This window comes from Lepisma saccharinum, chromosome 1, assembly GCF_977018435.1.
Source record: "Lepisma saccharinum chromosome 1, izLepSacc3.1, whole genome shotgun sequence".
NCBI classification, from domain to species: domain Eukaryota; kingdom Metazoa; phylum Arthropoda; class Insecta; order Zygentoma; family Lepismatidae; genus Lepisma; species Lepisma saccharinum.
In genome coordinates this window covers 159395092-159418540 of record NC_139229.1, presented here as the reverse complement: position 1 = coordinate 159418540, position 23449 = coordinate 159395092, and the positions used below count along the sequence as shown (strand labels likewise).

Here is a 23449-nt window from a genome sequence, read left to right as displayed (position 1 = left end):
TGTGCTTGTTCACTATACAGGCAACACCTTACGATTTGATATACACAGGACATGTACTATGTAGACATTTTAACGAAAAATCGGTTAAGTCAAGGATGGCTAGGTGGTTCAGTTGGTAGAGCCCTGATTTGGGTCCTGGTAGAGCCTGCAATTTCCGCTTAAAATGTCTACATATGCAACATCTTCTTGCTTTCTCTTCTCGACATTCATAAAATTTTCGGCTGTCTCTTTATGGTAGTTAAGTGTTTGAATGTGTTTCGAAGTCAGTAGGCTTAAACAAAAGTATTTTTTATACCATGAAATTCTCGGACTGCATATACGAAATTTAGTTCTGGCAAAACTAAATCATCATTCAAAACTTTGCTTTTTAGTTGATCTATGCAGTTTATTTCTGTTCTAATAAACCACTCCAATATCCGGTACTGCTGAAATATTCACTTTAGAGAGAGACCTTTGATCTCTTCGGCCCTCGAACGGAACTAGCACTACACTGAGGCCCCGGAAATTCTGCTGTCGTCAATGTCTTCATTTTCGAATCACTATATCTTATAAAGCAACCAGAGGATGCTGACTGATCTGATCACCAATCAACTGTATGAATTGTCACACTTACCTCTGAAATCTCATTAACCGATTCTTTGTACAGATCAACCGAAAAATTGAATCCGCCTATTTATATCCTCATTATATTCTAGAACGTTCCGCAGATAAAACGATTCGTTAATATCGCCAGTAGTTGACTCCTTCCCTCATTCAAGAACGTAACCCCTCCCACCTTCCACAGATTAGAAATTACAACGAATCGCCGTAAGTGTGGTGCTACCTTTGTTGTGCAGCTTCCAAATGCTGACAAGTATCTACACAGTGCTCAAGTGCGCTGCGAGAACACCAAAAGCACAAGAAAAGTGTACGTGCAATATTATCAACAACAGGGTTATAGAACATTCTCCGTCTTGCCTCGATAATTGTCTATCTCCTTAAATCATCGTCACATTATTCAAAAAGCCAAAAACCTGATTTTATCTAGTGTAAAATAAAAAAAATCCTGGTGGGGGGGGGGGACTCGAGCCACCTCAACCCCAGCTTGGATACGTGCTATTAACAATAACAGGGTTATAGAACATTCTCCATCTTGTCTCGATAATTATTTCTCCCAAATTATCATCACATTATTCAAGAAGAAAAAATCCTAGTTTTATCTGGTGTAAACAGAAAAAATTCCTGAAGGGGGGCTCGAGCCTCCTGATTCCCACCTTGGATACATGCTATTGACAATAATAGGATTATAGAACACTCTCTGTTTTGTCTCGATAATTATTTCTCTCAGATTTATAAATTTATTATCTTCACATTATTCAAGACGCCAAAAATCTAATTTTATCTAGTGTAAATTGAAAAATTTCCTGAGGGAGGGGGGGGGGGCTCGAGCCATTAACTATAACAGGGGTATAAAACATGCTCCGTCTTGCCTCGATAATTATTTCTCTCCTTACATTATTTTCACATTATTTAAGAAGCCAAAAACCTAATTTTATCTAACGTAAACTGAAAAATTTCCTGGGGAGAGGGTCTAGCCCCCTGTGCCCCATCTTGGATACGTGCTATTATCAATAACAGGGTTACAGAACATTCTCCGTCTTGCCTCGATAATTATTTCTCTCCTTAAATTATTGTCACATTATTTTATTTCACACCACAAGAAATCAAAAACCTCTTTTTATCTAGTGTAAACCTAAAACTTTCGGGGGGGACTCGAGCCCCCTAAGCCCCCCCCCCTCTGGATACGTGCCTGGCTGAGGCAGTCGCTCATGAGAATTGACTCATCCAACACATACAATGCCAAAAACTTTAACACTGTGTAGATCAAGTGAACAACTTTCTTTAACAAAGTTTCATTTTCTTTCTTAAATAAAGCACAGGGTACGACCGAAGTCTCCTGGGTCGCACAGAGGCATCATCTTGAAATTTACTAATTACAGGGCAAGTGGCTGGTTTTCAAGAACAAAAGAAAAATAAAAAACTCTAGAATCTCCATAAGAGAAGACCTTTGCAATGCATGGTTACAACTTCTAAGCAAGGCCATCGAGAAGTTTGGTCTCAAACAGGTATACACGGACGATGGGAAAATAGTGATCAGGAAAGGTAGCACGAAACACTATGTCACATCATGTAGGCAACTATCATACCTGTAAAACAACATGCCATAATACACGGAAGAAAACTCTGGGACAGCAGCAAGTGTTTCATATTGCTCGTAGGAAGTGTATTATACTACAAGAACCATGAAAACAAATAATCTAAATATCTTTAATTTTATTTTGCCACTAAAACATGATGTGTTTGTATCTTCATCTCAAGCAATAGTGTGTGTAAATTTGTGTGTGATTGTGCGTCATTGTTTGTGTACTCGTCTCCACCCTATGAAGAGAGGAAATAACTGAGATGTGTCTCTCAGAAATTTTTGTGTAAGTCAGGTAAGTGCTTGCCTTGATATATTGCTCGCATTTGTGATCAAAGAATGTCCCTCACAGCTACGTGTTCCAATAGGCTGCAGAGAGAGGGGAGGAAAGGAGAAACAGTGGTGCATTTTTCTTTCAAGAATGGATGAAAACGTTATGAGAGAGAGCCACCCCTGCCTGTCTGACCCTCAAACCGTTTCAATCCCCATTACTCGGTCAAATATTTATCCATCCTCAGCATACCACACGCAGGCGTTCGTTCTTTAATCCCAAAGATAGACTAATTGAAGTGAATGGTACACCAACACGTTTACAGTATCGTAAGGCTCTGCAGGGGAGACGGAACCAACGAAATCAACATCCCTAGTTACTCCGTTTTCCATAATGACAGAAACAACAAAGAAGGCGGGGGCATTGCCATATTTACCCGCTTCGCGATGCCAGTAAAATTCTTCGACTTCCGGCCATCCAAAGCTAATGATATTGAATATAGTAACATGATAGTTCGTATTATTAACTTAAAACTTGGTATTTGCACATTTTATTGTCCACCGAATGTAGCCTACACAAATCTCACCATCATAGAAGAAATTATTGCAGATAACTATGCCCATGTAGATACATTCCTTATGCTAGGCAAATTTAATTGCGATATGCTCAGCACACAAAAAGTGGAAACCCTGTTTCTTAAAGATATTATTAAATCATATAGTTTAAGACGATTGATTGATGAACCTACTAGAATAACCAAATCTTCTGAAACATTGTTAGATTTAATAATTGTTGACAACCCCAACTTGTATCTTCTTTTGGAATCGCAAGCCCAATCGGAACTTCAGACCATTCCTTGACGAGTGTGTCACTGCATTGTGCAAAACCGAGGAATAAAGCCAAGTACGCTACATACCGTGATTTTAAGAAATTTGAATATGAAAATTTTAGTCAGAATGCTGAAAATATCAATTGGATTGAAACGTTAAAACTTGGAAACATCGATTCAAAAATAGAATTTCTTGAGAAAAATCTCGTCAACCTGTTTTAATGTTCACGCCCTGCTACGAACGGTTAGGGTGACGAAAGAGCCAGCACCGTGGGTAACAGGTAACCTTAAACTGCTCATGAAACTGCGTAAATATAAGCGAAGCAAATTTACTTTACATTGTGACGAACATAAAAGATTAAGAAATTTTACCACCTCTGTAATGTGGCTTTAAAATTCCAAACTCCCCCCTCCCCCACCCCACCAAAAAAAATCTTGTACATGCTAGTGGTGGTAATCATGGATCTGTGCTACATGATACAATATGCAGTTTTTATGAGAGCTTGTAGCATCAAAACGAAGTCTCAAAACATTATAAAGAAAAGTTGTTTGAATTGATATCCTCTACACACTGTGAAAGTTAGTTGGTGTTGTATCGGGACACCCTGTACAATACGATCCTACTTCTCATTAAGAAAATTAACTTCAAACTACATGACAAAACAACACTGTGTGTTGACAAAACAACCATCGAAGTTTTAGTGTGCCTTCACATTTCTTGTGGTTCTCTGTTGTAAACAATACAGTTTAACGGACACAACTGCATGGTAATTAAGAAGTCTAATTTCTTTCATTATATTATGCTATCTTTTTATTTAATGCCCAGGAAAACTTCACAGAGATTCTGAACATGCTGTAGTAAATTCTGGATCCTACAACAAAATACTTAGCAAGAATAACATGCAGGAAATCAACATATGCTACAAAATACATTGGAAGAACATGGGAACTCCTAATGACATTAATATTTATGGATGAAATTTTCCAGGTATTTGGCACTAACAAGACTATAGACCTAGATGAAATATTACCATCAAAACAAAATAACAACATAACATAACATATTAAATAAAAGGAATTTTATAACTTTCAGGGAGATTGATGCACAACGAAAAATTGTATCACTGGACACAAAATGGTTCCTTAGCAATACGCCAGATAGGTGTCGGGATGATCAAGCAGTTTACGCATGCGCAGTAGTACATACAACATGGCCACTCTGCTGTCGACCTGCACCAAAGAAGAGCAACGAAGTGTTAGTCGTTTTTTGTGGTCAGAGGGAGTGAAACCTTCTGAAATCTACAGCAGAATGAAGGTTCCGTATGGAGACAAGTGTTTAAGTAAGGGGGGAGTGTACGAATGGGTGGAAAGATTCAAAAAAGGAAAACAAAATGTGAGTGATGAACAGCGGAGTGGGAGAACAGTTTCCGTGGGAACTGAGACAGTGAAACAGCAGATCGACCAGTGAATCTGTGCCAACAGGCGAGTCACTGTTGATGAAATTGACGTGGAATTCTTCAACATGAGTCATGGATCTGCATTCAATATCATCCATTATGACCTTGGCTATATGAAAGTGTGTAACTGATGGGTACCAAAGCATCTTTCGAGTATTCATAAGCGTGCACGGCAGACAATCTCTCAGGAGCACTTGGACCATTATGCTCATGAAGGAGATGCTTTTCTTCATCAAATTGTGATAGGAGACGAGTCCTGGGTGCACCATTATGAACCAGAGAGTAAGAGACAATCGATGGTGTGGATGGTCTCTGGTCAAGAAAAAAAATCAAGACACAGACATCAACTGGGAAAGTGCTGCTAAGATCTTTTGGGATGTCAATGGCACTATATTGGTGCACTTCCAGGAGAAGGGTCAAACTGTAAGCAAGTTCAGACCTGCCCTATGATCAAAATGTCGGGAGTATTGCTGCTCCACGACAATGCCCGCCCCCATATGGCTGTGCATACTATGGATACAATACGTGATCTGAAATTTGAGGTGTTGAAGCATCCATCATACAGTCCCGACTTCAGGGTTCCCACGCAAACTCCAAATCCATTTTCCCTGAGATTTCCCTGAGTTTTCCAGAATCCTCATATTTTTTCCAGAGTATTGAATGCACAGTAAATGACTACTATAATTTTACAATGGCCTCCTCCATTTCCCCTCATAGCCATACCATCCTCACCTTCTTTATTACTGTTTTCTGATGCAAATAACAAAACTAGTTCAATAATAAAATAAAATTACACTTCTTTCATGTAATTAAGAACAAAGATGACCAGTTTTCTAGAACTTTAAACAACTCTGAAACAATTTCTAACATATCTGATATAGAACACTGAAATATTTTCACCCTTTTCATAGATGTTTATAAATAGATACAATATCAATTCATCTGTAATGCGTACAATAATAGTTAAGACAAACAAATTATTGGAATTTTTAAAACATATAAAAATGAAGTGACAATTATTAGTACCAATGTAAAAAGGAATAATAAGTTACTGAGACTGAAATATACTGATGGACAATGAAAACCGGACACTTTAATATTTGACATCTGAATTGCAATAACAGCTAGCAGGTATATTACAGAATGTTCGGCAGATCATGTAGTACCATATGCACCATTCATAGGCTCGGACTTTGTTTATGCATTCGTACTTAATTCAGTTTCTGCAACATTTAGTTAGCCCTAGAATCAGAGCTTTTATCGACCCATTGCGTTATCACAAAAAATGCAAGTGTCCGGTTTTTTTTGTCCAGCAGTATATAAAACAAGAAATGTACTTAATGTCTGATACAGCAAATTAAGAAACTTTACTTCTCAGAAGCTTGAAGTTTTTTTAATTGTTCTGCAATAGCCTTTGCTTCTTCTTGCATCTTTTGTTGTTTGGCTTGTACAGCACGGACCTCACTTGCTTTAAGTTTCATTTCTTTCCTTTTGTCTTCTTTGTGATCACATTTCTTTCTCATCTTCTGCAATGCTTCTTCGTATCTAATACGTGCACCTTTAACACTCTGGATCATATCATTGCTTACTTCTACATTTGACACTCCTCCTACCACTTTCACTGCATCATAAACTTGCCAAATAGCCACAACAGACTCTTCTTTCAAGTTTTCTATTAAAACCTGCTTATTTACAGAAAACCAACTTAACAGTGCACCTGTAAAAAAAGAATCTAGTGCATCAGTTTTGATTGAAAAGTTACAAAACTTCTCTTTCAATTCCTTTTCACTATGGACATTGTGCAACAATGTCTTAAACTGGCAAATTACTTTATCACCAGTTACAGCGTTCATTCTCTTTCTCCTGAGATGTTCCTGTATCAGGTCTTCCATGCGCTGAGCAAATCGCATATATTTTACGTCATGTAAAAGATCGAAAACGGCTAATTAAATTTTAAAAAGTGCAAAATTTATGAGGGTATACACTTGGTCACCAGCCCTGGAATCACATTTAAAAACAAGAAACAGACAAACAAATAGATACGAGTTCCTTGCTGAAAGAGAAATGCTACAACAGCCTGGATTATCCACAGACAGGAGCATATTATAATCCCTCAGTTTTGCTTCATTGGGAACCATTAATCAATTACAAGATTTTCCCTGAGATTTGTATTTTTTTCAAATTCCCTGAGATTTCCAGGTTTTCCAGGTGTGTGGGAACCCTGGACTTGGCACCATCGAATTTTCACTTGTTTGGACCTTTGAAAAAACATTTGCGGGGTCAGAAGTTTGCAGATGAGAACGAGGTGATCAAGGCGGTGCAAAGATGGTTACATGCCATGCAAAAATATTTTTTTGTGGAGGGCATCCACAAGCTTGTGGACAGGTATACCAAGTGTGTTGAAAAGCAGGGTAACTATGTCGAAAATTAAGGCAAAACCCATTTCTGTATGTATCCTTGTAAAAAAGTTATAATGCAATTCCTGTTATTACACTTGTTACCTGAGTCTGAACATCAGAGGGGTCATTACTTCTGGAGTGGCACCTTAGGAAATGCTGTGGGTTGAATATATTGTTTTTGCAATTCCGAACAGTAATCCCAACACCATCTGCTTCTTCTTCTGCTGCCCAGCTGTGTGAAAGGGGCCAGCTTTTGGTTGGAGATTCGCTGGTACGTTTTGCTTTATTTGCTGGGGAGGGAGATTTATGTGTTTCTGCATCAAAAGTAAGTTTCCTCTTTCTTGTCGAATTTGAGAGTGGCATGGCTGTACTGCAATAAGAAAAAATAAGATCTATGAACAATAATTATTCTAGTACTATCTACAATAAGATTAACAAAATATGAAAGCTTGCATCAGCGTAGATGTTTTTATATTTTATCTTCAAAATTCAACATCTGATGCGCAGAGAGATAATCTTTCATGTTTGCCACTCACCTTGAGTAGAAGAGCCATGCACAAGATTAATAAACTTAATACATTAATTGATTTGGTTAATTTACTTCACTTTTCTGCCACTTTTGGCTAATCGTGAAGATGGGGATGAGTCATTATATGATTAAATTAATGAATGGACACTCACAAACATCTTTGCCCAGGTCGAGTTTCGAACCTGGGACCCCTGGCATCATAGCACACTGTGCTAACCACTCAACCATGGAGCCTGATTATACTTAACACAATTGAAACATCTACTAATATTAAAGCAAATGTGAATGTGTAAGCACAGGTATTAAGGTGTTTTAATGTTGGTAGTTGAAATTCTGTATACAGTCTGTACAACCTATGGCAAAGCCAAATATACAAATCTTTCCAATTTTGCTTTGGAATGAGTAAAATTCCCGTATATTTCAAACTATTTTACAATCAAATCACTAAATTGTGCATTGAATCATCATTATGATTAACATAATGCAAAGTTGCAACAATGATATAACAATGTCAGTGTTAAGTGACTCCTGAATTTATTATGCTAGTTTAAGAACTGATAGCTATAATTTTTTATTGATATTAACTGGATAAAAGTAAAAACCTATAACAATGGGGCTTTTCAACCAAAGACTCATGGTAATATAATGTCCTAAATTACAATACCATTGTTTTCAGTTTGCTCCTTTGTTCATATGTATTTCCATTTCTATACCACAAAATAATTATTAACATCTAACTGGATAATAACTATTACAGTACTGCCTGCAATAAGTTGGATGCTTGTAACGAAACAAATTCGAAATTAAGCAAAGAACATTATTCACGAAAGGAACAGAAACATATTGCTTGTGTGATTGCGTACTGTATGCATTAGCTGGGGAAAGCAGAGAGCTAATAATATTAAGGAGCGAATTTACAATATAGAGAAAGTCTCCAATTTTGTTAATTTTCTGTATACTAACTAATTTTGACCTCCTAATCACGAATCTGTTGAAAAAAACCGGGGGTCACGTCTGAAAATTTGAAAAAAAGCCGATTGAATTTTTTTAATATATAGGTGTATATGCGTAGTTTTACGAACAAAAATGTAATCTTCTGTCATTGTGTACAACCACGCCTTTGTTTTACAAGAAAATGATTTATGATGTTCAATTCTAGTACGATCCCTACATTTTTCGATGAATTTAGGGGTGAAATGAGTGCTAATGGAACCTAACCTAACAGGCCTAACCTAACCTCGTGTGAATGGTTCGTGGGGCTACCCATGGATGGTTTTTGGGGCTGACGTCAATGGTTTGTGGGGCTACCCGTGGATGGTTTTTGGGGCTAACGTCAATGGTTTGTGGGGCTACCCGTGGATGGCTTTTGGCGCTAATGAACAATTTTTGTACAATTTCCAGACGTGACCCCCGGTTTTTTACAACAGATTCATGATTAGGAGGCCAAAATTAGTTAGTATACCGAAAATTAACGAAATTGGAAACTTTCTCATTATTGTAAATTCTTACCAATATGAATAACATTTATATTTACAATTCTTGATTCATTCAACATTTTGATGTAATTTACATGCATCATTCTCAAAAGCTATGAACATGATGAAATACAATGCTACAATAGTTACAAACGATAACCACAGTTATTAGAGAAGAGTGAATGAAGAAGTATAGTCATTACCAGTACGTTTTTATTAATATTTTTATTAATGTAGGCTATTCTATGGCTGTGATGGTGTTGAACATTTGCCATGCCAAGGAAGCAAAACTCCCATTAAGAAACATAAATATGATTAAATATGAAACAAGCGCACTTGTCACATTGAGGTCAGCAATTAAAACATCTTTTTCTGATGAATGCATGCAGTTGTAAGAGCATTTTCTTTGATAACATATAATGAAATTATCTAATACTACTCAGAAACACAATTTCCAAATTCTCATCAGCTGTGAAAATATAATTTTGCTTTGATGGGCATAGAAAAATATTCGGGCTCTACAGCCTCATCTTTCGGTGAAGAGGGCTCCGCAATTTAAAACGTTTGAGAACCGCTGTTATATGATTTAACATGTACCATATCAAAGAATACCATAAGCAATTATATACATAGTGGACACATAAATTGCAGTTTTCATTTCATTATGAATGACTTTTCTAATGTGCATTTCGTTATAGAGTTGACACTATTATTTTCAGCTGCAACTACATTCACCAGGTTGTGAGAATAGCACATAGGGAGGGCTACTTCCATCAGGTGTTGAGATTAGCAGAAATGTGCTAAGACCACAAATTGCACAAAAGGTTTTGGAAGTATTCACAGAAATAAGTTTAAGGCTAGTAGACCTAAACCTGACCTGTCTAACCTAATAACAAAAACATTTAGGAATGTAATACGCTTTCATACCTACGTCACATGACACTTCAGCAGAAGCAGTCCACACTGGAACACCTTGCGGTATATTTCCAACTCCATGGTGTGCAGAAAAAAAAGTGCTTGTTACCCACATGAAAATAAATGCACACCAACAACTAAAGAATCCTCATAAAAGGGCCATAGATCATACCCATGTGCACTTTAAAACCTGGTGAAAATAGCTGAAAAGCTTGATTCACCACCTGGTGAAGCTAGTCACTTTGATTATTTTCTATCTTTCTCAGTGAACACAATCATAACCTCTAAATTAGTTTATCTTTGATTTATGAAAATAATGTATTAGAACATTTCAATATTTTCAGCACATGAAATATGTTCTTACATTTATCATGTCAAATGAGCAATTACCACAGCTGAAATGTTAATACGCAACGTAAGAACAATTCTGCAAGTTATGAGTTTTGTATAATTTTTCCACACTGTACAGGAGGAAGAGGAAAGAATTTGTGAGGTGGAATTTTTTAAAATAAAGTTACATTGTTGCTTGCACATGTAAAAGCAGGGAGTGAAACAGCAGAAGGCAATCACATAACACGTTTTAAAGGGAAAAATGTTAAGCCATTATGTGTTTCAAAATATCACATCTTTGCAAGCACACATAAACACATCCATAACATTTTTGCAAGCACATATAAACATATCAGTAACATACAGATGGTAGGGCTACTTATGGAAAGTTAAATATGGCCACTATGCAAGAGAACTGTTATGAAATGACTAGTTGCTGTTTTACACTTCATAGATAAACTCCTGGATATGTATTTTAATGGAGATAGAGATATGGAAAAATGTCAGTAATGAACACTGTCAGAAGAAAATATGTTTATGATTGATGATTTTTGTAAATTGTAGGAGGGTGAAGAAAACGTTTCAAAGTGAGTGTGAATTAATGCTAAGCTTTAATTGGGCAGAAATTTTGATCTCAAAAGCTGTTTGCGGAAGCATTGTGCTGTTAAATTGTCGTGGAATTATGTTTTTAGGATAACATTTGTTATATATTATGTAAATGGAAATATTAAAGCACTCCAACTGAACCTGCCTAACCTATTTGTGTAAGCAATTTCATAGCAAAACTATAATTCACAGAAAATATTATATGTGCAGAAAATGTATTTAAATTGTACGGTAAAATTTTTGTATCCGCGAAACGTATTTCTTCAATTTTACAAGAGAAAGTACTTACCGAACTGACTTTCCGTACACTTTTGAAAGGTCGTGGAAGTGTTTTTTTTTCATCGCTTAATTTATTTCACCGGTAAATCATGTATTTTTGAAGATTAATGTCTCTCCAATGCACGAAAGCTGTTGCCTCTATGTCGTTCCACTACGTGAACCAAATATTGCGTGCGTTTCATGATGTAACCCCAGGTCAGTGTTTCCAACCACACCGTTGTATTCCAAGTACAATTTTGAAGATGACAATTTTAACTATGTTTGCCTAACCTAACCAAACCTAACCTTGCCATGCATGGTTCGTGGGCCTATTTATGAATGGTTCGTGGGGCTATCCGTGCATGGTTCGTGGGGTTTACGAACCCAGAAAAAGAAATACAAAATCAGTAACACGAAAGTAGGTATTTTTCGGTGAAGAAGGTTGGGAACACTGCACACCCACTGATCATAGACAACGCTAGTCAAGATTTGCCCGCCATATTGTGCGTAACTCAACCAAAAAACGAACGAACAATAATTACTCAATATGTAGATTATTGAAATTATTTTCGTGAAAAAAACGAAATGCCACCTTCAAGAATCCTTAGCAATGCAGAATTCGTAAGTACCAATGTGAAAAAGTAGAAAATAAAGGAATTTCAGACGTCTCGCGGATACTAACATTTTAATAAACTGTTTTCATGTATTGCATGTCAAAACTATGTTGCATTAAAAAAAGATTACCATTGCAGAATGTCCATCAATAGACTGATAATAACATTAATCATGAGAAACATTTCTAATGAATGAAACTACTTCCGTGGACATTCCGTGGGGGCTGGCTGGAATATTTTCTAAGGAAGGGACGTGTCCATCATTATCATTCTCAGTTTCTTTCAAGTATGAGAGGTGTTCAACTGTTCAACACAAAATTCAACATTGTATATTAGCACAGAAGAATCATATACTAGTAAAATCCTTACCTACGGGCAGTTTTTACTCTTATTGTTTACGTCTTGGTCTTGTGCTTTGCCGCCAATTGTTTGTTTACACTGACAGTATTTCCAACTTTACAATACAGGGTGACTGAAGTAGGCCTTAGGCAACATGTCGCATGCGGCATGAATGTCACGTCGCACGTACCGTGTCGTTTTGTTGTATGTACAGTGGGATCTATGAGTATTACCGTGCAAATTGTCCATCACCATGTTCGTCTACTTTATTTCACCAAATAAGATCTTCAAGAATTAAAAGAAAGCTCAAAACAAACTGTTGACAACTTCTGCACCAGCATACATAAATATCCATTGCTTAAAAACATACAGGATGTAAGAGAAGAATTAATGAAAATAGTCATGGACAATTTGCACGGTAATACTCAAGGATCCCACTGGGATCACACTAAGGGTGTATGGCGGCGATTGGGTCCTAAAACTGCGGGGGCAAGGTGCCAAAACTAGGGGGGCAAAGACAGTATATTTCACTTTGTAGATAAGATTTAGCCAGTGATGTGCGTCTACGCGTAAACAACGATAGTCTACATTCTACACGTAGACAATTTTATACACGTAGATGACGTAATCTAGGTAAACAACATGGCGAAAGGTGATAACTTAACAAAGGGCGCCGTGGAATTAAAAGAAAAGTATACTGCGTATCAGTTGCTGATGTGTGAAGAGAACTTTTCATACTCTTTTTTCCAAATTCGAACAATTTCTCACCTAGGAAGAAACCTAATAGGAAATATTCTAGTGCTTTATGGGGAAAAGACCATTCTTGGCTCATGACTGCCATCTGTTGTTTTTCTTGCATACTATTTATCTTCTTCCATAGTTGATTATGGAAGAGAAGAAAAATTTCGTTGTAAATAGGATTCTTTTCAGTTCGTTAGGAACCAATATAGTTGAAAATATCACTTTCCTTTCATGAAAGCCTTGAAAATTAATTCTAATGCAATTTAGATTGTCTACGTAGTCTATGTAAACTACAATCAATGTAATCTACGCGTAGATTACGTGTAGACAACGCATGTAGACGTAAACTTATAGTCTACGGCACATCACTGGATTTAGCATAGTGCGGGTGCAAAAGTGGCGAAAATTGGGGGGTGGCAACTGCTTCCTCGCCCCCAAATCGCCAACAATTTGTGTGCGGGATCCCGAAAAGTCGGGACCGGGATCGGGAAAGAAATTTCCCATTCCGATACCGACTTTGGGAAATGACTTCCCGACTTTTCGGGATCCCGAGCAGTTGGGGAAATACTTAATGGGTTTTTATTCCAGAAATGCAAAAACAAAATGACGTGTAGAATTCGAGATTTTCATAGGTTCTGGAAATTTCGAACATTTCCCGTCCCGAAAATTTCCCGATTTCGTCGGGAAATTGAGAATTTCTCCCGTCTCGAATGTTGGGATTTAAAATATTTCCCGTCCCGACCAAGAAAATTCTGTCCCGCACACCCCTAGGTAACACCTTTGTCTGTGGTGGGATCAATGATGTATATATGGCTAGATAGCTAACTCCGCCTCTCCGCATCGGTCGCGGGCAGTGATGTGCGTCTACGCGTAAACAACGATAGTCTACATTCTACACGTAGACAATTTTATACACGTAGATGACGTAATCTATGTAAACAACATGGCGAAAGGTGATAACTTAACAAAGGACGCCGTGGAATTAAAAGAAAAGTATACTGCGTATCAGTTGCTGATGTGTGAAGAGAACTTTTCATACTCTTTCTTCCAAATTCGAACAATTTCTCACCTAGGAAGAAACCTAATATAGGAAATATTCTAGTGCTTTATGGGGAAAAGACCATTCTTGGCTCATGACTGCCATCTGTTGTTTTTCTTGCATACTATTTATCTTCTTCCATAGTTGATTATGGAAGAGAAGAAAAATTTCGTTGTAAATAGGATTCTTTTCAGTTCGTTAGGAACCAATATAGTTGAAAATATCACTTTCCTTTCATGAAAGCCTTGAAAATTAATTCTAATGCAATTTAGATTGTCTACGTAGTCTATGTAAACTACAACCCAATGTAATCTACGCGTAGATTACGTGTAGACAACGCATGTAGACATAAACTTATAGTTTACGGCACATCACTGGTCGCGGGTGAAGCCACTCGTGCGCGCAGCCATGTACCTGTACGGCAGGAAGAGCGGGACCCTCCATTGGCAGCTATGCTTAGCTTTAGGGGTGTGCGGTATCCCGAAAAATTCCCGTCCCGATCCCGTTCCCGACGAGCAGTCGGGAAATACCGTATGTTCATTTTAAAAAGTCGTTAATTTTCGTCGTTTTCTGCATTGCAAATGTCTGGAACTTATCGGAAATTGTTAGTTTTTGTACCAGAAATGCAAAAAAATAACTTAAGGTGAAAGTGACGTGTAGAATTCGAGATTTCAAGAGCTTCGGGAAATTTCGAACATGTCCCGTCCCGAAAATTTTCCGACTTCGTCGGGAAATTGAGAATTTTTCCCGTCCCGAATGTCGGGATTTAAAAAATATCCCGTCCCGATCCCGTACCGACCCCCAAAATTCTGTCCCGCACACACTTAACTTACGAATGTTAATTTCTAGTTGTTTTTTTAATTCTTTTTTATTTTTTTTACAGTTTTTGTGTTGAGAAAAATGTTGTAACGATGAAAAATTAATTCCTAACACATTGTGAGTTGCTTTTATGCAATAAAATTAATTCACTGATATTAAATTAATGGAAAGTCAGGCAAAAATACTTCGCATACCATGTAAAGTGTCGATTTCTTTTTACAGAAAGTAAACGGAAAGATTATAATTAGCAGGCTAAACGAACCCCTGGCTTAATGCAACATACACAAGGACGTATTTTGGGGGGTTCCGGACCCCCCCAAAAGACTTATCGAGTACTACTAATAATGAAAATGTGCTTGTTTACCACTTGTTTATTTATTTCCACCGAACTTACTGGAAGACAAAATATTATATTGCGATCATACGGCTTTGTATGGCAGTACCAGAGAAGATTTATGCACACTACTATTTATAATAATATGCATATATTCACGAACTTTACATTTCATTAATTGGATCTACGTAACATAGGTTTCTTTTGCTTTTCAATGAATATTCCATTCTGTATCTTTTTTAAAGAAATATTCCATTCTATATTTTATTGTTGCTTGCCAGAAAAGTTCCTATTACATAAGTTTTGTTTATCGTAACTATGCGCTCGTTAGATATTGAATACAAGCTGTTGCATCTCTATTCTTAAATATATTCTTTTGATCTATTCATGTAATAATAAGAAATCAATATTAATTTATTTACACATAATTATGAGTAAACCTATAAATAATATTAACGTATAATTTTAAATATTACTGTTATTATTATTATTTCTGAATGACTTGGTTCAGACCTGGCCTCTCCAATGGCGCAATGGTAGCGTCGTCGCCTTGTAATCAAGGGGCCCCGGGTTCGATACCCGGAGGAGGCACATAGTGGTTCGGAATCCACTTTAAACTGTAGGTCCAGTCATAATTAGCCTTACTGTGCATAAAGTGGACTTAAAACACGAACTCAACTTGGTTCAGACCCTCAGCCTCTGAAATATAATTCTGGATACGTGCCTGAACATAAAGTAAACCATTCAGTTCGGTTAATTTATTAATATATAATAATATAAACGTTTGTAATGTTAATGGGTTTTGTACATCTAAAATTCTTTGAAATTGCACAAAATTTATGTTAATTGGACATTTTCCAAAGAAGAAAACCTCCCTTGCCTTTTTTAAAGAAGTTTTAACAGACAATTCCAGGGGATTTTCAAACTGCGCAGCAGCTATGAAAAACGTTACCACATTTATTCCTCTTAAAATAGAAATAATTACCTAAGTTGCATTTTATTTGATAAGTTAACCGACTATTCCAGGTGCTATCAAACTGCGTAGTAGTTATGAAAGAAGTATGTCGCCATGAAAAAATTCCATGCGATGATTTAAAAATAAATGGTTGTCTTCCTTGCCTTTCTTTATACTCGTAAGAAGTTAACAGATAATTCCAGGGGTTTTCAAATTCTCTTGAGGCTACACACAAAAAACCTCGATCTCAAGTGAAGTGTGTTGGAAAATATTAATACCTCCATAACATATACGTGGTTTGTCCCCAGAGACCGCAACATCATACAAATATTTAGGACGGGGAGGCAACTTCATATAAATATTTGGGAAAGGGGGGAAGCAAGATTGACAATATTTTTTACGCATAATGTATAGTTATACTTCTTGAGGAATTGAGAGGTGGTCAGAAAGTGTCTCACCCTCCTAAGTCAGCGCCTATGCTTGTCCGTCTCCTTTATGAGATGAGACGGGAAATGTCTCGTCTCGTGAGCAACACTAACAATAGAAGCATCCTCCTAGCTGTCCCCAAAGTCTCGAGCAAACACCCCCCCTGCGTAACAATTTCCAGATCAATGAAATGTCACTCACAAGGAAACAGTCATGCCCAGGTCGAGAGTCAAACCTGGAAAATGCGTTTTCCTCAGAGAAATAATGAATTTTGTGTATAATAATTACAACGTCAGTTCATACGTGGTAATTCTGAATCTGCAGTTTGGTTTGCATATATAAGCAGGATAATATCCCGTTTTCGATGGCTCGTAGCGTCGAAACGAGGAGTCAAACAAACAATGCACTGTGAAAGTTTGTACGATAAGTCTTTACATACGTTGTTAATTCTATATTTTTCGAGACTTGAGACGAGAACGACGAAGTAAATCGTCGTCGCCTTGTAATCAAGGGGTCCCGGGTTCGATACCCGGTGGAGGCACGCAGTGGTTCGGATCCCACATTAAACTGTAGGTCCAGTCCCGATTAGCCTAACTGTGCATAAAGAGGACTTAAAACACCAAACCAACCAACCAACCAAGAAGAGAATTGCCCTCCGAAACCGAGACGGAAGTTTATAAATCGAGACGAGACTGTCAATGAGACATTTAGAAATAATCACGAGACAGACATTTACAACCCTCAAGGAGAACGAGACCAAGGCTGCCATGTCTCGTCTCCCTAGGATCCTTAGTGGTGAGGTTGTGAACCAAATAATTAATGCGTTCGGGGTAAAGAGATGAGGCAGCTTTTTTCGCAGTACAAAATTAAAAATATATCATACCATTTCAGTATGGGATATAATGTTATACACATGGGCGTATATATAGTTCACGTAAGGGGGGTTCAACTTTTGATATGATTAGGGTTGCTTTATTTCGTAAGTGAAAATCCAGGACACTGCTGGCCGGAAGCTTGTTGGGGAGCAGGGGGGGAGGGGGTGCTGGACCCGTCAAAGTTGTATGTATGTATTCACGATTGATTGATTGATTAATTTAGTTATTATACTTTGCGTTTTGTGCCTCTTGGCTAATTTGCGAAGATGGGGATGAGTGATGGAATGATGAAATTGATGAATGGACATTCAGAAACAACCAAGCCCTGAGCGGGATTCGAACCTGGGACCCTTGGCGTCGCAACGGCCACAGGGTCCGGCTTATGTATTCACGAAGTCACGCTACTTAGTATTGATACTTTTCTGTTCATCTAGTGTCACTGCGTTTTTTAAAACCAAATTTCTTTAAGATGACTCGAGGGGGGAAAAATAACTGATTTGATAGTCTCAATACAGTTTCTTATCGCAGAAATTCCGAAACTATCAGGAAATTGCAGACATTTGGTCTGCAGTCCCATCTGGTGTGTGGAATTACGTAATTTCCTTCCCATCCGTATCCCGTCCTATACGTCTCTAATTTTAAGATAATAAAATAAGTCCGATTTTTTTTTATGAACAAGCGGATAGAACAGGTAATCTGGTAATTTTACTGAAACAAAGGGGGGTGGTTGGACCCGTTGAACCCCCCTTAAATGCGCCCATGGTTATACACATTATTTACTTGTAATAATTTTACATAAACTAAGTATTGATATGTACTGTGCAACTGATGTAATCTTCTCAATGTATTTTCTCTTATCTGCACAAAAATATTTGATCATAATTTGCGCAACAGAAATGAAACACAAACTGAGATTGCTTTATGGAAAAGAAAGTTAAATAGGCTTTATAAGCAAAGTGAATAATGTGAAAATTCTTATTTTGCACTACATAGGTTACGGTAAATTTCGATAAATATAATTTTGAAAGTGTGGTCAGCAACCAATTTTAGAAGCAATATTTCTCGCATGACCTGAGAACACGCACGCAGCACAACCCTTTCATTTATTTTGCACCTGAGCAGCAGGGATATTTCATAGAAGAATGATCATTACAAAGCATAGCTTTCCTTTCCACTATCACTCCTCCTTCCATTATTTAAATGTGTACAGATTTGTAAAACTGCTGCACATGTTCGCTCACCGTGATCTACCCCCAGTAAACTGGACGCTCTAAGCAGACGACAAACGAGCTCTCTCTAAGCAGTGACGTATTAACATGGCGGGGTGTGTTTTTAGCGCAACCCAGGGTGTAGTTTTTAATATTGTTGTAAAAAAAATAAGTGGAAATGTCGATTTGTTTCTTTATGCAACAAATTTGCAGAAGATACAATTCAACATACAAGTGTATCAAGATCTGTATAAAACACACCTTATTACTAACTTAGTTGACCCAGTACGAACCACTAGCCACTACACACCGTGTTAAAAATGTGAACACAAACATTGGTGACGTTTTGCTCGGTTTCCTCGGAATATCCGGTTTAGGTCAGTCCCCGTTGTTTCCAGTCGTGTTCCAGTCAGATATACCGGCATACGAAGTAAGGAATGAGCACTTGTTTCCCGACGATAATCAAAGAAGATATTTGTTTAAAGTTTTGTCATGAAGAACTGGGCTGGAATTGCAATGGTGGATATTACATAGATGCATTCCGGGGGGGGGGGGGATAGAATACACAGTAAAATATTACAATTACCCAGGGACGCCCGTGACTCAAGACGAACGCTCCTGTGGGTGGATAAATCACTGTAAACCAGAGATTTAGGAGTTACTTGTCATATTGTTGCAGACTTTACACTGGATATTCTGTTCGATACTAACTAATTGAACCTTATTTCTGTTATTAAGAATAAAAATAACAGGATTTCTTCTTTTCTGTAACTTGAAATGAAGGATGCACATTTTCAAGGGGGGAGGGTAGACGGACCAATTTGGTCCCCCCTCCCGACGCCCATGGATATAACTCCAAAACTCCTTCTTGAACATACCACCACAGTTTAGAATTCATTTCAGTGAACTAAATTGTTGAATCGAATACAGGATGTCGACCTCCGTGGCAGAGTGGTTAGCACAGAGAGCTAGGACGCCAGGGATACCGTGTTCGAATCCTGGCCTGGGCATGGGTGTTCTTTGTTAGTGTCCCTTCATCAATTTCATCATATCGTAGCTCATCCTCATCTTTCCGATTAGCCAAAGGTGGAAAAAATGGGAAGTAAATAAATAAAATAAAATCGAAAACAAGACAACTAGCTTCGCACTACCAATCAATATGTGTTCCTTGTGAGCCCCATTCTGTAAATACAAAGGCACGGAAAACAGAGGAACAAGAAAGAAAGAAAGGAAGATGAAACTATGTAGTTATTAGGGGATTAATGGGGGAGGGTAGTTTATTTTTCAAAATTTAAAAACAACTTGAGCAAAGAAACCTCAGGATCGAAGACGAATGCTGCAATACGTTGCAGAGTGACTTACTGACATCTTTCGGAAGTGTTACTCTGGCCATTTTATCAGGAATGTTTCAGAGCGCACAAATAAATTTAGATTGAACTAATTGTATCCCCCGTGGTATGTTCCCAAAACGGGCAGAGGGCTTCCACGATGGCGCAGTGGTAGCGTCGCCGCCTTGTAATCAAGGGGTCCCGGGTTTGATACCCGGTGGAGGCACAATTGGTTCGGATCCCACTTTAAACTGTAGGTCCAGTCCCGATTAGCCTTACTGTGCATAAAGTGGACTTAAAACACCAACCCAACCCAAAACGGGCAGAAATGTACGTTTCTCGTACACACTAGTTTTGACATCTGGATTTTTCAAATTGAATCGTATTTGGAGACTAAGATGTCATATTGGAAGCCTACAGGTTGACGCCCACTGAGACGCGGCGAAACACGGAAATATCCGGCAACAGAATTTCTGTTTTCTGTTTCTATTGAAATCAAATGGTGTAACGCCCACTACATGGAAAAGCGCGGGACCGATGCCGGAATTTCATGCCAGAAGTCTGCAGGTTATCTTAAGTGTTATCGCCCACTGAGACGCCGGAAACGAGTTTGTGGAGTTCTATTGCCGCGTTTCCGGCGTCTCAGTGGGCGTCAAGCTTAAATGTCATCTATTGCTTTCCAGATGACGACTAATTACACTGTTCAACAATAAATAAAAATGTAAATAAAATGAAAGTAGCCAATACTTTGACACGCCTTGTTTACTTATAACACGAATATGTTCTATTTGTTTGTTAATTTCACAGAAATCTGATTTATTTCTTTGCTTTAATAGTGTTGTTTGTGACAATGTTAAATTTATATTTTTTGGCTGTATGTTTATAACACGCATTATCGGAAACAAAGCCATTTCCAGTAGGATGAGAAAAACTACATCCGAGGATTACCTATTACAGGACTGGACACTAAGCATATTCTCTATTGACTTGTGCGAACTCTTTCCTAAGGCCTTATAAACCACATACTATACATACCCAGTACAAGCAAAACCATCTCGCGGGCGAAGACAAAGTACAGTACTCGAACAGTAAAGAACTATCGATTAATACGCATTTCGATTTTTGAGCTCGATACTTGGAAAGTAAATCGACTTTTTTCATTGGAATGCAATAAATAAAAAAGGGAATAATTAAAATTGTGGATTCTTGTCTTGGATCGTCCAAAGGAAATACCCAGAAAATATTCTAATTTATTATACATTTAATAAATATATGATATTGGGTCATATTTTAATTTTCGTAAATTCAAGACAAGAAACAACCTTACATTAAAAATCTTACTTAATACTTGAATATTGTAATTGATTTCCGGATTTTTTTTATTTACATTGAAATTTAATTATTGCAATCCACGTGATATGCAATGACATGAACAAAATAGGACCGGAATATCTTACCCTTGCACTAAAATAACAAACTACCTGTAAGGCAGTACATTTACCACAAAATAAATATTGTACTTTGGACTTACAATGAAAACTTATCTTATGTAAATACAGAGCAAGAACGTAGCCACATAGTATTAAACTGTAAGAATTTGTTTAGTTGACTACACAAGTTTTTTTCATTTGTTTCGTCCAAGTTTATCTTGTACATTGTGAAAATCATTTACTATTAAAAAATGTTGTAAATATGTACAGGTTTTCTTTAAAATATAATAAGTATGGTAAATTTCTTATCTCCTGATAACGGATTTCTTCAAATTTACAGGAGAAATTACCGAATGCAGTTTCTTTATAGGTGTGGAAGTTCGGGGAAGTGTTTTCTCGCATCGTTCATTCAATTTTGCCGGTAAATCATCTATTTTTCGATATAAATGAGTAGAGGTTATCTGAGATAAGGACGGTCGCTATTTAATATTCGCAATTAATTTGTATGTACTTATAACTAATTTGCACGGGTTTTAATTAATTTGCACGTACTTAGAATTCATTTGCATGTACTTAGAGTACTTTACATTTATGTATTTGCATGTTTATAACTTTTATGAATATATAATTATTTATTTTATGAAAAATATGTATATAGAAGGTAATTAGAGGTACTAAACGCTATGCATATGGTTTTATATTCATTACTGCAAAGTATGTAATGTATAAAATGTTAATATTAATGTTTATAGTATTGAAAATAAGAGTTTATGGTTTATGAACTGCTATGAACGCTGGTAAGTAGTTGTATCATAGGCTATAAAAGTTGTTTACCTTGAAATTATGCAAATGAGGGTAGATATTTAACTTTGGACTATGGGGGAGGGTGTAGGCGAGTATGACGCAATCGTACGTGAGGTTACGTAAGTATCCGAAAGCGTAGGAGTTTGTAGATGAGCATAAGAAGCGATGACGTTGTTTGAAAAAAAAGCTTTCGCCCGAACAGGGATTCGAACCCTGGACCATTAAGTTAAAAGCCTAATGCTCTACCGCCTGAGCTATCCGGGCGACAGAGGTCCTAGAAGATATGAGTAACACATGTGTGTGTGTGTGTGTGTGTGTGTGTGTGTGTGTGTGTGTGTCGTTGACGTAGGTGTTGTGAAAAAAGACAAAGGTGTAGATGTTATAGTTTATTGGTGAGTAATAGGTGTTACATAGGTTTCCCTGGCGGTGTTGATTCGTGTAGATCATGGTAAGGTCCGTGTTGCTGGCAGGCGATATCTGAAACGAGTGATAGAGAAGAATAAATAAGACGGAGTTATAAATGTGGAATGTGTTTTCGTTATTGAGGAGAAGGAAAGGCGAGTAAAATGTGAACTGAATAGGTAATGAGTGTTAGAGTATATACAGCCGGGAATGTGGTTGTTTAAGAGTGGGGGAACCCGTACAAGGTGAGTGAGATGTTTGTTTCGCAAGGCCGGCGAGTCTGGAGCCGGAGGCGTTTGTCGGTACAGCTTTGTAGTGCGTTGCGCGACGCTCGGGAATGTGGGTTAGTAAAAGTGGTTTGAATTGTCGTCGTCGGAGGGATAATGTCAAGGTGAGTGAGATGCCTGTAGGTGCGGCAAGGTTGTCCGGTGCGTGGTATGTAGTCAAGGTTGCGAGCATAACATGTAGATGGGAGTGCGTTCCGTGAATACGTAAGTGGTGTTGTCAGTACGTGTTTGGGTGAAGGTAATGTTTCGAGTTGTCCTTGGCGTAAGTGTATATATTGTGAGTGCAGAGTCGATGTGTGGTGTGATTTTGTTTGCAGCCATAGTAGCAGCAGATTTCTGGTCCTAGCAGTAACGACGAGTAGGTAAGTATGTGGTATTGGTGGGAGAATGTGTTTGGTTCGAGTGGTACGTTAGAGTATGGTAATAATATAAACTTTTTGTATCGTTACAGGTTGGATTGAAGGTTTGTTTGTTTCGATTGATTGTGTTAGGTCAAACAAAATGTCGAACGACACGTTATATTGGCGTTTTTGTGTGGACGTGGAGATTGGTGGTAAAGGGGAGATGTTAATAACAATGGGTAAAAATGATGATACCGAT

At 37.6% G+C, this 23449-nt stretch overlaps 1 protein-coding gene and 1 non-coding gene across 2 annotated transcripts in view; both read right to left on the bottom strand.

The window, feature by feature from the left end:
• The window catches only part of LOC145986735 (leucine-rich repeat and WD repeat-containing protein 1-like), a 35838-nt gene extending 24506 nt beyond the window's left edge, over positions 1 to 11332 (bottom strand). Inside the window, exons 1-2 of the mRNA XM_083121092.1 lie at positions 11280 to 11332; positions 7238 to 7505 (exon numbers count right to left, since the gene is read on the bottom strand). Coding sequence (XP_082977218.1) covers positions 7238 to 7505; positions 11280 to 11332 — 321 coding nt within the window. The remainder of the gene's footprint in view (positions 1 to 7237; positions 7506 to 11279) is intronic.
• Positions 11333 to 22351: 11019 nt separating this feature from the next.
• On the bottom strand, positions 22352 to 22424 carry TRNAK-UUU (transfer RNA lysine (anticodon UUU)). Its single transcript has one exon. It is a non-coding gene; the product is annotated as a tRNA-Lys (tRNA).
• Between the last annotated feature and the right edge of the window lie 1025 nt (positions 22425 to 23449).